This window comes from Kockiozyma suomiensis (assembly GCF_038497685.1).
Source record: "Kockiozyma suomiensis strain NRRL Y-17356 unplaced genomic scaffold V2V93scaffold_5, whole genome shotgun sequence".
Lineage (NCBI taxonomy): Eukaryota > Fungi > Ascomycota > Lipomycetes > Lipomycetales > Lipomycetaceae > Kockiozyma > Kockiozyma suomiensis.
This window is the reverse complement of record NW_027117668.1, coordinates 696,442-710,807: the sequence shown is the minus strand read 5'-3', so window position 1 is coordinate 710,807 and position 14,366 is coordinate 696,442. Positions and strand designations below refer to the sequence as shown.

Genomic DNA, 14,366 nt, shown 5'->3' with positions numbered 1-14,366 from the left:
ACGAAAGTATCAAGTGACGCGTCTCGGTCGCTGATGGTAATTAAGGGCCTTGTACTCGGGTGGCTCGGAGGGTCATGATCGTGATAAGATGGTGGCCGCAGCTAAACCTCGCAGTATTTCAGGCACAAAGGAATAGGTTCGCAGCCACCAGCACTCGAGATGTCGGAGCAGCAGCAGCAACAACATGAACCGCGGTTATCTGCAGTCGGGCTGCTTTCGGACAAGCTGGCAACTATTGCGCTGAAGAAAAACAGAATGCTTGGCGACGATACTCATGCTTATGAGCAATTCTCATTACCTGGCTCCGCTGTACGTTGATCCACTAATTGATTCCGCGAAATCTGCTGGTGTGAGAGTGAGAGAGCGTGTGAGATTTAATTGCTGACTTTTTTCTTTTTATAATTCCACAGAACGATTCACCGACAACATCAACTCCACCATCGCCAGCCGCCGAAACCGAAACAGGCACCGACAATCATGCATCATATATTGATAACGACGCAGAAGGGGACGGTGATGTAGACGACACTACAGACGCCGAAGACGATTCAGTAGCGGGCTCAGCAGCTACTTCTCCGCGAGCGGCTCGATTTTTCATTGATGCCTCGACACCGGTCTCGCGAGAGTCCTCGGCGGGGGAGTCGTCGCTTGGTACACCGCCATCGACGCAACCATCGGCGCATTCCTCGCTAATACCAGATGAAGACCCGTATGCGCGCAAACATCGTCCTCCACAGTCTCGCGCTGGAGAGGATATTGCACCGCGATTTGTTTTCAAGAAGAAACTACATCGGCATCATCATCAACGATCCTCTAGCTCTCCTGATCGCGATCAGCACTCGGCAATTGCAGCAGAGAGCCCTGCACCGGTACCTGCGCCGGCAGCTGCGTCGGCAGCTGCAACTCCACTATCATCTTCTCACCTCAAACCCTCAAAGCGCGGTAGCGCTTCCGCCTCGTCGTCAGCAACGTCGACAGTCTATGCGCGACCAGCGACGGCTCGAGCCTCGTCAGCTGTGTCGTTGGTGTCTGTGTTCGGAAAGAACCATCATAATGATAGTGCCGGCTCTGGATCAGAATCCGGCGGCAGCAATGCTAACCGCTCTAGTCGCAAACTCAAGTCTGCACATGGTTCAATGCTCGAGCTCAAGCGATTCTTCAAGCCAAAGGCGCATAAGCATAAGGAAAAAGATAAGCAAACCAGCGTACCATCTTCAGGATCGACGGCGTCAATTAACAGCTACGCATCATCAACTGCAGCATCTTCCATTTCATCTGGCGGATTTGGCCATTCGAACTCATCTACGAATCTCAAAAACGTCCCTTTTGGTGAAGACGGCCCTAGTCTCAATAAGAAATACGGCCGTTTCGGCAAAATTCTTGGATCTGGTGCAGGTGGCTCTGTTCGGTTGATGAAGCGCGCCTCTGATGGCACGACGTTTGCAGTCAAGGAATTCCGCGCGCGACACTCTTACGAAAGCGAGCGCGAATACTCAAAGAAAGTTACGGCTGAATTCTGTATTGGATCTACTCTACACCATGTGAATATTATCGAGACTCTTGATATCATGCACGAGAATGGAAAATTTTTCGAGGTTATGGAGTATTGTCCGTATGATCTTTTTGCAATTGTTATGTCCGGCAAGATGTCGCGACCCGAGATCTTTTGCGTGTTTAAGCAGATTTTGTCAGGTGTCTCGTATCTACATGAGATGGGTCTTGCCCATCGCGATCTGAAACTCGACAATTGTGTCGTCTCAGAACAAGGAATTGTTAAGATTATCGACTTTGGCTCAGCATCAGTCTTCAGATACCCATTCGAGTCTGAAATTGTGCGCGCGCACGGCATTGTTGGTTCGGATCCGTACCTTGCGCCTGAAGTGTGCTCGGAACTTAAATATGACCCGCAGCCAGCTGATGTCTGGTCTGTGGCCATTATCTTTTGCTGCATGCTCTTGCGCAGATTCCCTTGGAAAGCTCCACGTAAATCAGACAATTCGTTCAGACTCTTCAGTTCGGAGCCTCTCGATCCCGAGCATCCCGAACAAGCTGTTAAGCCGCCAGGCACTAACCCCGACGGCACGGCTCCGCAGCCGGTTATTCGTGGCCCGTGGCGATTGTTGCGGTTGCTTCCTCACGAGACGCGACACATCGTCGGCCGTATGCTTGAGCTTAATCCCGAAAAACGCGCGACGTTGAAGGAGGTATTTGACGATCCATTTGTGAAGAGCATTGAGATGTGCACTGTCGATAGCGACGGCAAGTTTGTTAAGAGTCCGAGCCATGATCATACCCTGGTGCCTGCTGAGAGTGCGCATTTGGTGAGCTACAAGAAGAAGGATAAGGAGTAGTGATTAGGGACTATTATTTTATATCTGCTGTGGTCCGCATAGAAAAGCTTACTGAGGAAATAAGAAAAGAAGTTGCATGTGCGTCAGTCATTTGTTTCTAATTGTGTTTTGAGTTCTTTGTTTTGTTTCTGATACATTCCTTTGTGGTATAATACAATGTGGTTCTGTCAGCAGATTATGATTATTTTGCGTCGTGCACGCGTATTGTGTGTGTGCGTAGGTCTTTCAGTTTAGTGCATGGCGGTCTGTTGAATGTAGTGTGGTCATGTAGTTATCCAATGGTTGAGCGTGAATTGCTGTTATATATATAGCAAGAGCTCTGATTAAGTTCCGACACACATTGGTGTGTATAATTCGAAGACAATATTCGGCTATTCGATTTACAGAAATGATTACAACTCGGTGGTATAGACGATCTGAATAATGAAGTAGCATTATGACGATTATAAACTAAGTCCGCGTTCGACAAACAAATAAAAGCAGCTTTTTGTCTAACAGAATGTAACCCGGGCATGAAACGCTGAAAAGTACGGCGCAATAACAATAATAGCGTGATTAATCGGGCTTTGATTCTTCTGTCGCAAAGACAAACATAATACAAGTGAAAGAATAGCTAACCACTCCTCAACAGAAGACTACTGAGAAAGTAGTTAGGTTGTATATAAACGAAACTGACTATACAGCGAGTACGCTCGGAATACTTAAATCCCTGAGCAATACTCGCTGCTGAACATAGCACAACTCCGCACTGCAATGCGAGTAATTAATTAGAAAAGAAGAAAAGAAAAAAATCGGAAATATTTAGCACAGTAGCTCAATAGAGTCAGTTACCCGGTTATTCACGTGACCATACTGTGGCTTATGTTCAACCTTCATATGATTGGATGAATAAGGCCGGGTAATTTGCGGAGACGTCGGTGTCCCGTCGGAAGCGCGACAGCAGGTTAGTTCTCTTTTCTTTCCCGTGTCCTCTCCTGTTGTCTTCTATCCCCACTCGTTATAATGTCTGCTAGACTTGCTATTCGTCCTGTTTTACGGTCGTCGCTGGCTGGTATGTTTGAGATCTGCTGACTTTGAGCTTCAGTCTTGTGAGAGATGAATATGTGACAAAGGGCATATCGGCTTCCGGCATAGCACGGGTGCATTATTGTTCTATTCGGGCTCTCTTTACAGCGTTTCATGAAAACACCTTGCTAATGAAATATTCTTCTATGTAGTTGCCTCGCGCTCGTCGATGACTCCGGCGACGCTTTTGGTGCCCATGATCGCTAGTCGGTATGTACTCTACGAAACACACCCCACATTTCTAGCTCTCCGCATACTAACTGTTGTTTGCACGATCAGATCTGCGTCCTTTCAGTCGATGACTCCTGCCGAAGCTCAGGAGATGCTCATTAAGCAGCGCAGCAACAGACCAACCTCGCCCCATTTGACCATTTACAAGCCGCAGATCACCATGGTACTCTCTGGTCTGCACCGTATTACCGGCGTAGCCCTCTCTGCTGGTCTCTACGCTCTTGGATTAAGCTACGCCCTTGGCCCGCTCGTTGGTCTGTCGGTCTCTTCAACCGCTATTGCAGCTGCTTTCGGTGGATTGCCTTTTATTGTCAAATTTGGCTCAAAGCTCGTGGCTGCTGCACCATTTACTTTCCACAGCTTCAACGGAATCCGTCACTTGGTGTGGGATACTGCCTCGCAGCTCACTAACCAGGCAGTCGTCCGAACTGGTTTGACTGTTGTTGGTTTGTCTGCCGTGACTACGGTTGGACTGTTACTTTTGTAATTAGATTATCTTTAAGGTGTTTTTGCTTCTTTTCTTAAATGCTGTTCTGCGTTGGAATTTTTTAATGTGACATGTGTCGAGATCATTACTTTTCATTTTTTTATATGATGTAAAATGGAAATAAATAGTGCATACTCTTAGCGCTTCATCTCATCATTGGAATCATATGATCGATCAATCGAACCCTATAAATAAAACTGTTAGCTGGAATGGAAAGACGTAAAGATATCAAAAGAGTATTTGTACCAGCAGCAATTTCACGAGCCAAGTATCGGGAGTCAATGTCACGCCAATCTTTGACATTTCGTCCTGCTCGACTTCAAAATTACTTGTACAGTCAACCATAGCACCGACCTGTGGATCAGTATCCAGCGATCCCAAAAACTGTCGCGCAGCAAGATCATTTCCGACCTGGGCGAATTGGAAAGCAACGGCACCAGGTCCGAAGCGTGATTGCGAGACAGCCGCTTTCGTATCGTTGATCACGCTGAAGACAGTCTTGACGGGTTCGCCTGCCGGTTGACCGTCGGTGATTGTAATAACTAGAACGGGCTTACGCAAGTTTCCTGAGCGCGCGGCGCCTATGACGAGTGGTTCGGTGACCTTTGAGCGCAGATTTGTGCCTAGCGGAGTCAACCCTGCAAATTTGACTTGTGAGACGAGTTGCGATGTCTGCTGCAGCGAGCGGACATTATTACCCTGCAACGAGTTATTCATGAAGCGTACTTCTATGCCGTCGCTGTCGAACAGTGAAGCAGCAGTAGCGACACGGCTGAGAATGAGCTCAAGATCCTTGACTCGCTCGCCATTTTCTTCAAAGGCCATTGATCCTGAATCGTCAACAAAAAGCACAATGTCGTAAAGCGCTAGACGCGTGAGATCAAGTGCAATTTCCATGGGTAAATTCCATTGGCTCGAGATCGACGTTATTGCCGGACCGACGCGCTGGGAAATTTGCTCAAGAGATCCGGGAGGGTAGAAGGACTGCAGTTGATTCTCCTGTACGGCGCGCTGCAGAATCTGTAGATAGTTGCCACTCATGCCGCCGAATTGCTGTTGTTGTCCGAACATATTTGGGCCTTGCTGCTGCTGTTGTTGTCCGTAGGCAGCTGCGCCCATAGCAGCTCCAGCACCGATGGCGGCGGCACCCACTTGTCCGTACTGGCCCTGCTGACCATATAGTCCTTGCTGTCCGTACTGGCCCTGCTGGTTCTGCTGGTTCTGCTGTCCGTACTGGCCCTGCGGTCCCTGTTGATTATGCACTGGCTGCCCCCCGTACGGTCCTTGTCCTTGTCCCTGACCCTGTTGCCCGTACTGGCTCTGTTGCCCGTACTGGCTCTGTTGCCCGTACTGACCCTGTTGCCCGTACTGACCCTGTTGCCCGTACTGGCCCTGTTGCCCGTACTGGCCCTGTTGCCCATATGAAGCCGCCTGTTGCCCGTACTGCCCTTGCGGCTTATTATACTGCCCTTGTGGTGGTCCGTACTGTCCCTGACCAGACGGAGGGGCACCGTACGACCCAGTCGATGCCGGGTACTGCTGCCCGTAACCGCCAGAGCCGCCCATACCATTAGACAGCGATCCCACTGCGCCCGAGATTGCCTGCGCGGCAGCAAGTTTAGACGCGAGGCCCATTTAGAATTGAGTAGAGAAGATGGTTAACTGAGGTTTTAGCTGATGGATAAGAAACGGAGTGAGTGCTATGGCGGGGATCGGACTCGACTCTTTTATCCTGGTCGTTTAAAGACCTTCATTTCAGGTACAGCCTCACTGCTTGTTTTGGGTAGAGATACCACGGTAAATTTCGGCGAAAAAACCGTTCTCCGCCTACCAGTATAGATCAGCCGCAGACACTGCCTCGAGGCTAAGAGCGCGGCTGAAGTCTGCGCCTTGCAAGAGACCATGTGAGCCAGTGTTCTTTACAATATCATTCCGTAGCATCTGCAATCATCAAATCAAGTTTCTTCTCTATCTATATACAGCAATCAACCACATTCGATTCTACGTCCTACAAAAACATTGTTAACACAGCAAAATATAGCAGCTCAGCCGCTCGGTATTCCCTTCTCACACCTGCACAAATGGATGACACAGTGCCTCCGCAGGCGTCATCCGCTTCTCTGGTGTTAAATTCAAGCACTTGTCCAGTAAGTCCACGAACTGCATCACCAATTTAGAGTCTTCGCCAGTAGCAGCTCCCGACCGAGCTTCAACCACTCGACTCTTGAGATCCCGCGCAGGTTTTCCTGCAAAAGGCATCGTCTTCGTCACAGGCTTGCCGGTCAGTCTGTCTGTCTCACGCGATAGAAAATTCAGTTGCTCATCAAAATGGGTAAAAGTAAACATTCCCTTTCGTAGCATCTTGTGTGGCAGTTTACCCCGCGTCTCCATAATAACCTTCAACATGTTGTTGTTATTATTTCCCGCAAACAGAATACGACCAGTGAACACCTCGAAAAGCGTACACGCCGCTGACCACATATCAATCGCAAAGTCGTACGTCAAGCCAATAATCAGCTCCGGTGCTCGATAAAACCGCGAAGCAAGATACGGGGTAATTTCATTCTCAGAGGCGTCCGAAGCCGAACCTAAATCTGCTATCTTTATCACCGCACGGTCAGCGCTTACGAGAACATTGTCGGGCTTGATATCGGCATGCAATATATTGCACTCACGAAGATGTGATAATCCGAGAAGTAACTGCCGCGCGTATGAGCGCATCCGCGTGATACTCACACCGGTCTCGCGACCCACTTTTTTGACGACTTCACGCATGTCGTTGCTATGCTCGGGCACCAGTCAGCGAAATTTCTAATAACTGAAAGTAAGAGAATAGTACTCACTTCATTCCCTCAAAGACAAGGCATAAATGACCCCGATATTGGAAATTGCGAAGCAGTCTGACAATACGCATCCTGTCATCTGGATCAGATCCATTTACTTTTCTAAGTATCCCAATTTCTTTTTGACCCGCTTTAAACCTAATAATGAAAATTGTTAGCACCAATTCTATAAATTTAAACAAAAGGTATACAGCAGCTCACATTATATCATTGTTTCTGATTATTTTGATCGCAACCGACCTATTCTCAATTTTATCGTGTGCCTTTACGACACATGCAAACATCCCTTTGCCCAAATTAGCCTGGATATGATACCGACCTTCGAATATCTCGCCAATGATGATTCGATAGTAACCTTCTTCGTCATCCCAGTTTGACTGTAGCGCGGCTTCGCCCGCATTTCCAGCCTGTACTAGCACAGGAATCGACCGCTTAGAAGTCTTCTTTTTGTCGCCTGTCCTTTCAGCAAACATGTCGTCATCCTCGTCATCCTCATCATCCTCATCATCGCACTCATCTGGCTCTTCAATGATAGGCAGTTCTGTCTGTTTCTCGACCCGACTCTCAAGTAATCTCATGCGATGCTCTTCTTCGTCTTCCCTATCCATCTCACGAGTATACTCAGGGTCTATATTTTCGGATGGCTTGGTTTCTGTTGCGATGATTTCATTGATGACTTCCAGCTGAGCCTTCTCTTCACTTTCTGCAACATCAGGATAGCCAAGAGAATAATCAGTATCGGCAATTGGCACTTTTTCTGTCGTAGTGTCTGAAATCACAAAAGCTTCAGACGAAGCAGACGCCTCATTTTGGCTGTTCTTATCGTCATTGTCTCCACGGGCGCTGCTTTCAGACGATGGCAATACACCAGTGTCACTAAGAACAGGACTCGCAAGTTCTGGAGATTTTCTCGCTGCAAATCCTCCTTTGGGTGACGGCATTTCAACAGAACTACCAGGCGACATCGGTGCTCCTTCTACTGGTGTCACGCCATGAAGACTCATTCTTGGTGACGGTAAATCAGAACTAATCGATATATTCCGCAGAGGCTTGAATGTGATTTTCGGCTGTGGAGTAGAAACTCGTGGTTTCTTACTTAATTCGATAAAAATGCTGTCGTCATTGTCTTCGCCATTTTTATTGTCGATGAGTGGCCTCTTACCTGAGCTACCTTTAGAATCTAACGGATGAGTCGAAAGCTTCAGCTCCGAAATTTTCTTCACAGTGGAGTTAGCTGGTCGAACCTCCCGCTTATCATCATTTCGCCGCCGCTCATCGCGATCAGTTCGATAATAGTCACCGCCGCGAAATCGATCGCGATCACGTCGTGCGTTGTCAATCCCACGACGGTCTCGACTTCGATACTCCTCACGCTCATGATCTCTATCTCGCGCTCGGTCACGGTCATGGTCGCGGTCACGATGATCTTTTTCGTCGCGGCGAGAAGAGTGCGCGATATGTCGTCTATCACGATCTCGGTCGCGATCTCGGTTGCCCTCACGGTCTCTTGAAGGTGAATGACGACCCGCCAAATGCAATGGTGGCGATGTACGCCGCCGTAAATCGGCCATGTTGAAAGAAAAGTAAATAAAAGATGGGCGAGTCGAATGTAATCAGATAAAATAATAGTTAACACCGAGGTACAGTATAGCACAAAAAGATATTAACAAAATAAAAGAGACAGCAAGCAGTAATAACAATGCTAGTCACTTTTGGTTCTTCGTCCCTTTTTCAAAATACAGATCCGTAGTGAAACCTGCGAGAGAGATCTATATCCCGATATAATTCTCTATATCTAGTATTGGTTACTACCTCTGTTGCTTCAGAAGACTTGCGCTGGTTTACTTATCGGAGGCAATAAGAGGAAAACTTCAGCCGAAGGAAAACATAAAAGGGGGTTCCAGGCCAAGCAAGATAAAAATGCCTGAGTTGTGTGCTGAGCGGTGAGTGCTTGGTGCGTGCGACGTTTGGATTGGGAAGTAATTAATTGTCATGGAAAGTGGCAAGGAACAGCATCAACGTTTATATGTGGTTGGGGTTTAATATATGTGCATGTCATATTTATATGGCATATCTTAGTAATAGTTTTGGCTATTGAAATTTTCCGGATACCAACATCAGCCAGACAGACCTTGAGGATTAACTCTGCACTATACACAAACATGTCCGGACGACAAGGAGGAAAGGCTAAGCGTAAGCTTGTTTCTACTTTCTGTTGATTAAAGAAACCGACTACTAACTTGCAATTACAAATGCAGCATTGAAGGCACCCAAGAAAGAGAAGAAGGATCTCGACGAGGAGGACAAGGCATTTATGGAGAAGAAGAAGGCTGAGGCAGCTGCTCGCAAGGAATTGGCTCAGAAGGCAGCTAAGGGTGGACCTTTGGTTACAGGTGGAATCAAGAAGTCTGTGCCGTCTGTTTTTTCAAATGGTGATGTGAAAAAAGATTAATACTAACGATTTATAGGTCTGGAAAGAAATAAATGGCCGATTGATTTTTGGACAGTTTTGCTGTTAGTTATGTTTTTAGAACTTGTATATGCTATCTAGGGTGGCACCGTTCTCAGAGCGCCTTGATGAGTGTACGTTTGTACTTTATTTATATACATATATCAACCATAGAATTTGATAGACTCGAAAGGCTGCAAAGAAAAATAATATATACAAGAATAACCCGATCCCAAACGCCGAAATGCAGTAATAATAAAAATACATCAACAACCTTTAGGTAACGCTAATAACAGGTTTCTTTTTTCTCTCTCTAATCACAATTAAACTGGAATCTTGCTCATGCCTCCATCCACAGCCAAGTTCATCAACACATCTCGTCCAAGGCCAGCCGGTAATTTTTTCTAGTTCCTCTCTCTTCATAAAAAAATAGGCTGCTCCAACTCTCTTGAGCGCTTCGAGTGCCATCGTCCGATCACCATACTCCATCAGCTTGCGACGAGCCGGATCTTTCTCTTTAACAAACCGCCTGCGCCAGAGCACGTAGTCGCGATCCCACCATGCTTGTAGCGTTTGTCGAAGAGTAAGATCATCGGCTAGACCATATTTCTGCATGGCTTCAAATGCTTCAGACATATTGTTTGAAAAGTGAGTTAGATGGAGGAGATATAAGGCACCGATCTCATGGCGCTCTGCTTTTGTGAGCGGTTGTGTCTGTGAGATTACGTCGAGCAGACATTTCATAGCCGGCACGTAGGACTCGTAATGCCCAATAGGTACAGTGACGCGAACAGTGAAAAGGAACACAGATTTGCCAAAGGCTGTCGGTGGCCCTGAAGCGAGGATCGCCTCTCGTAGCTTGCGCAGGCCGAGGACAACCTGGTCGAGTGCCATTCTTCGCTCAGCTTCGTCTTTTGCGTCTCGCGAATTGAGACCGTCAAATGACGTGTCTGTAGCTTGTACGCGTGCACTGTTAAGGTTGCTGGTGTTGTTACTGACTGAGAGACTCTCTAGAGTTCGTCGTAGAGCTTCAACGCCGGGAGCACTAGCGCAGGCGGATAGATATTTGCGCTGCAATTTGTTGAAATATCGCGTCTGCAGAGCCTCATCGTGGAGCAGGCGGTCGTCATTTCCACGCGATACAAGACCAAAGTCGTCGACAAGGTCATCGACTAGCTTGGGTGGACGAAATATGCGAGCCATGCCGGTTGTCAGAACCGGACCGATAACCGATATTTTGAGAAATGGCTTGCGTTGGGAGAGAGCTCGGCGCACGGCTGTTATGCAGCAGCGGCGTGTGCTGGTTGCTTGATAACAGAAAGCTATTAGTGTAAATCTTGGTGCTTGTGAACCCATAATACAGTACTCACCTCGGTCCGCGAGGGAGACACATGGGCTGTTGGGGCACCCTTGCGGCTCGTATTAATGCCGGCCGCCGGCCCGCGGAAGGAAGCGGTGAAAGCTGTAGAATTTATAATGAGATTCAAAGTGGAAATTTCAAGAGAGCATACGAGTAGTAATAGTGGATGTGTAGTAATAAATAGTGATAAATAGGGTTCGAAAGCGCATATCGCTTGCTGGCTCATTGAAGTGTGGTTGTACAGCGCAACTTGTCAAGTTTAAACTGCTTCGCCTTTTTATATGCAGTGGCCTTCTTCCTTTCCGTCACACCCTCCTTCGTCATAGACTATTACCTTTTCTCTTCTTCACTTTTTCCTGTATTGTATAGAAACAGGGACTTTTTTCACTATTGCGGCAGTCTACCTCCAATTTCTCTTTTCATTACTTGCCGCTTACTCTAATTTATATTTGGTCAATGCGCTCTGCAGAAACTGAACCGCTACTTGACGAAGACGTGATCTCGTCTTCGAACGTCTCAACAGCCTTCATGCTCAATTCCGAGTCTGTATCCGTCAAGACTGCGCACACGAGCTCTTCGTCGAGCGGCATGACAAGCAGTGTGCGTCGCTCAAGCTTTTCGTCGACGTCGACGTCGACCTCTTCATCTGTCGTCACCACCGGCGCCAGCGTCGTCGCCGAGATCGGCAAGGACCTCTCGCAGCACATTTCTTGTCACGAACTTTCCGGTTCCAACGGCGACCCCGATATTTTGAAGAAGGCGTCTGCCGGTGCGGCCGAGTGGCGTTGCGCGGTGTCTGTCAACTCGCACGGCGGCAGCAGCGTGAGCGCGCAACGACTCAAACAAATTATGGGATGGGACGATCTGCCGGCCTGGCGAAAAGACAACCATTTTATCCGCTCCGGTTATCGCCATGAATCGTTTTCATTCTGGGGCTGCGTGAAGTCAATGACGTATATGCACAATGAGTCTGTCAATATCTATTCGCACCTCGTCGGCTCGCTCTTCTTCCTCATCTTTCTCGGTATCACACTCGACGTCCTTTTGCCTCGCTACCCGTCGACTTCGGCCAAGGACTTTGCTGTGTTTGTATTTTTTTTTGTCGGGGCTGTGCTTTGTCTCGGCATGTCGTCGACCTACCACTGCATGAACTGCCACTCTGAATCTGTAGCAAAGTTTGGTAACCGACTCGACTATATTGGCATCATCTTCCTCATCGTCGGCTCATTTGTGCCAGCAATTTACTACGGTCTGCACTCACTCTCTCGTTCAATGCCTGTTTTCTTTGCTATCGTCGCTGTCTTTGGAACTATCTGCACCGTTCTCACTTTGCGTAAAGAATTTGCCGACCCGTCCTGGCGTACGTTTCGCGCGAGTATGTTTGTCGTGTTTGGCGTCAGCGGTGTGATTCCCATGGCTTATTGTGGATTCAAACTTGGGTATGATGAATTGAATAGTCGGGTACAGTTGCCGTATATGTTGCTCGAAGGTGCGCTTTATATTACTGGAGCGGCTATCTATGCTGCGCGAATTCCGGAACGATTCAAACCAGGAAGTAAGTACAGTTCTATGAATATTACTTTATGTAGTCGAAAACTAAACGTTCTATTTATTTTATAGAATTTGATCTTATTGGATCATCGCATCAGATTTTCCATATGTTTGTTTTAGCGGCAGCTGTGTCGCATTTGATTGGTATCATCAAAGCTTACAAGTTTTGCCATGGCGAACGTAACGGATTCTAATCTGATTTGTGGTTTTATTTTCCTTTAAAATCGAAGATAAGTTGGATAAAGATCTCCTGAATAATGGTTTATACGATTGACACGCGCTACTGACGTCTATGAAATACGCGTCTTTTCATTTTGTTACATTTTTGTATATTGCAGCTACAAAGATTTTTGGCGTTCTTTTTTATTACTCTATAAATATTGCTATTCTTTTGTTTTTCATGATACTATAACTTTTTTACTCTTTTTGCCTTGTTTTACATGTTGGAGCTGATGTGTCTTTGTCAGAATTGAGCTTTCTGTCTTATTGTGACATATCAGTGAATGATGGAGTGTTATTGGAGAATTTGGGTGTGTTGGTGAAGAAATGGGAGGTTTTTTTTTATTAGTTTTTCGCCGTGTAGCTACAGACACACATTTATTTATTTTTACTATTATTTTGAAATTTGCTTGAAAAGATAATAACGGCCTTGTAGAGAATTGTTTATTGAGTAATTGCGATAATGTGCTTATTGATAATTTGATAAGTAGAGAGACCGCGTAGATATATGTCAAGTCAGTAAGTCGATAGTTGATATGGATCCCACCATTTATTTTTAAATATTCGATAATCACAAAAGAGATTCATTCAAAATCACATATTTCAACAACAGCTTTTGGAATATAGCAGCCAATCGTAAATCTTGTAATGTTGACTTTGCTATCACATATATGCTATCTCAAGACGCGTAAACAGAATAGGCAGATAAACAAAGTCGACGCGTCAAGGATAGCCATTAATTATTGTGATTGCATAGATTATGTATAATCACTCGACGCGTCTTGTTGTTTAATAAGTAAATTGGTTTACGTGTTTAATAGTGCAGAACAGGAAATAGAGATATGAGACGGCAAAAACTCAATTGATGGTAGCCGATGAGATTAGATAGAGATATCACGAAAAATAGACCGATGGTGATGGTGCTTGCTGGTTGGAATGCCCATCACCGGTCAGTTGCTTCAAAGAGACAGCTTGGCGGCGACAAGCGCAGATCATTAGGATTCGCATACAAACACAGAAGACTAAAGCAGAGAGCCCCTTGCATCAACAGCAATTGATAGACTCGAGAATATCGTCATAAATGGCCAAGTCCGGAAACAGTGTAAAATAAACGAGAACGATCATCCAACAAACGGAAAATAGCATTCGAGGAATGGGGCCAACGGGCCGGCGACCATCATACCCACTGTCGTTGCTATGCTCTTGCTACTGTGCAATATTTAGATCGTTGGTATCTGGTACGGAAGCCCGTCTTAGGGGTTAGTCTAGCCGCAGGAGCAGCCACGATGAGCAAGCTTCTCGCTCCCCTTGTTCTTGACTTGACTATTTCCGGGACCTGCCGCATTGGGATAGATGCGCACCGCCACAAGTCATGAGAGTGACTAATCCCTTGATCGCGGAGACCAGCTCGTGAGCGCATAGTTTAGTTGCGTCTGATTGACAAAAGTGATGTAGAATTAATGTGCGCTTGAAAAAGAGAGTGGCGGCTCAGGGTAGTATGTTAATTGCATTGCTGCAGTGGCATCTATCCGCTACTGTTTACAGCGCACTAGTATGTACACAATTTCAGGCAAAGAGGGGCGCGGACTGCAGTGACGATTTGATCTGCTGCTCCTTCAGTAAGTCATAGCTTAGAGCAATTGACCAGCAGACACCGTAAATGGTGAAATAGTGCAGCAAGCAGTTAACAGCAGATATGCTCTCGGCAGATGGTGGCGAGGCGGGCGGGTGTGCTGTTCGCTAATGTCTTGCTCTGTGTACACTCAAACTATTGCTGTTCATAGTAAATTAACAACGAGCCATGCAACTT

The 14,366-nt window shown here is 46.7% G+C and overlaps 7 protein-coding genes across 7 annotated transcripts; 4 read left to right on the top strand and 3 right to left on the bottom strand.

Annotated features, from left to right (window-relative positions):
* The first annotated feature begins 99 nt into the window (after positions 1 to 99).
* On the top strand, positions 100 to 2,754 carry V2V93DRAFT_367948 (kinase-like domain-containing protein). Its single transcript, XM_066909688.1, has 2 exons — positions 100 to 309; positions 411 to 2,754. Exons 1-2 carry the CDS (start codon positions 160 to 162, stop codon positions 2,349 to 2,351), a joined length of 2,091 nt encoding a protein of 696 aa, XP_066766659.1. The 5' UTR covers positions 100 to 159; the 3' UTR covers positions 2,352 to 2,754.
* Positions 2,755 to 3,325: 571 nt separating this feature from the next.
* Positions 3,326 to 4,274, top strand: V2V93DRAFT_367946 (uncharacterized protein). The gene is made up of 3 exons (XM_066909687.1): positions 3,326 to 3,402; positions 3,569 to 3,626; positions 3,696 to 4,274. The coding sequence occupies exons 1-3, from the start codon at positions 3,354 to 3,356 to the stop codon at positions 4,132 to 4,134; spliced, it is 546 nt and encodes a 181-aa protein (XP_066766658.1). The 5' UTR covers positions 3,326 to 3,353; the 3' UTR covers positions 4,135 to 4,274.
* Positions 4,206 to 5,834, bottom strand: V2V93DRAFT_367943 (uncharacterized protein). The gene is made up of 2 exons (XM_066909686.1): positions 4,381 to 5,834; positions 4,206 to 4,319 (listed from the first exon to the last, which is right to left on the bottom strand). Exons 1-2 carry the CDS (start codon positions 5,767 to 5,769, stop codon positions 4,272 to 4,274), a joined length of 1,437 nt encoding a protein of 478 aa, XP_066766657.1. The 5' UTR covers positions 5,770 to 5,834; the 3' UTR covers positions 4,206 to 4,271.
* Positions 5,835 to 8,931, bottom strand: V2V93DRAFT_367938 (CMGC/DYRK/PRP4 protein kinase). The gene is made up of 3 exons (XM_066909685.1): positions 7,179 to 8,931; positions 6,978 to 7,115; positions 5,835 to 6,916 (listed from the first exon to the last, which is right to left on the bottom strand). Exons 1-3 carry the CDS (start codon positions 8,546 to 8,548, stop codon positions 6,202 to 6,204), a joined length of 2,223 nt encoding a protein of 740 aa, XP_066766656.1. The 5' UTR covers positions 8,549 to 8,931; the 3' UTR covers positions 5,835 to 6,201.
* Positions 8,932 to 9,065: 134 nt separating this feature from the next.
* On the top strand, positions 9,066 to 9,652 carry V2V93DRAFT_367937 (putative coiled-coil domain-containing protein 72). Its single transcript, XM_066909684.1, has 3 exons — positions 9,066 to 9,170; positions 9,236 to 9,383; positions 9,446 to 9,652. The coding sequence occupies exons 1-3, from the start codon at positions 9,140 to 9,142 to the stop codon at positions 9,459 to 9,461; spliced, it is 195 nt and encodes a 64-aa protein (XP_066766655.1). The 5' UTR covers positions 9,066 to 9,139; the 3' UTR covers positions 9,462 to 9,652.
* V2V93DRAFT_367934 (uncharacterized protein) lies at positions 9,556 to 11,222 on the bottom strand. Its single transcript, XM_066909683.1, has one exon. The coding sequence runs from the start codon at positions 10,780 to 10,782 to the stop codon at positions 9,703 to 9,705; it is 1,080 nt and encodes a 359-aa protein (XP_066766654.1). The 5' UTR covers positions 10,783 to 11,222; the 3' UTR covers positions 9,556 to 9,702.
* A 92-nt stretch (positions 11,223 to 11,314) lies between these two features.
* On the top strand, positions 11,315 to 12,531 carry V2V93DRAFT_323279 (hemolysin-III related-domain-containing protein; the record flags this gene model as incomplete). The annotated part of the gene is made up of 2 exons (XM_066907435.1): positions 11,315 to 12,341; positions 12,407 to 12,531. 2 exons carry the CDS (start codon positions 11,315 to 11,317, stop codon positions 12,529 to 12,531), a joined length of 1,152 nt encoding a protein of 383 aa, XP_066766653.1.
* Positions 12,532 to 14,366: the final 1,835 nt, after the last annotated feature.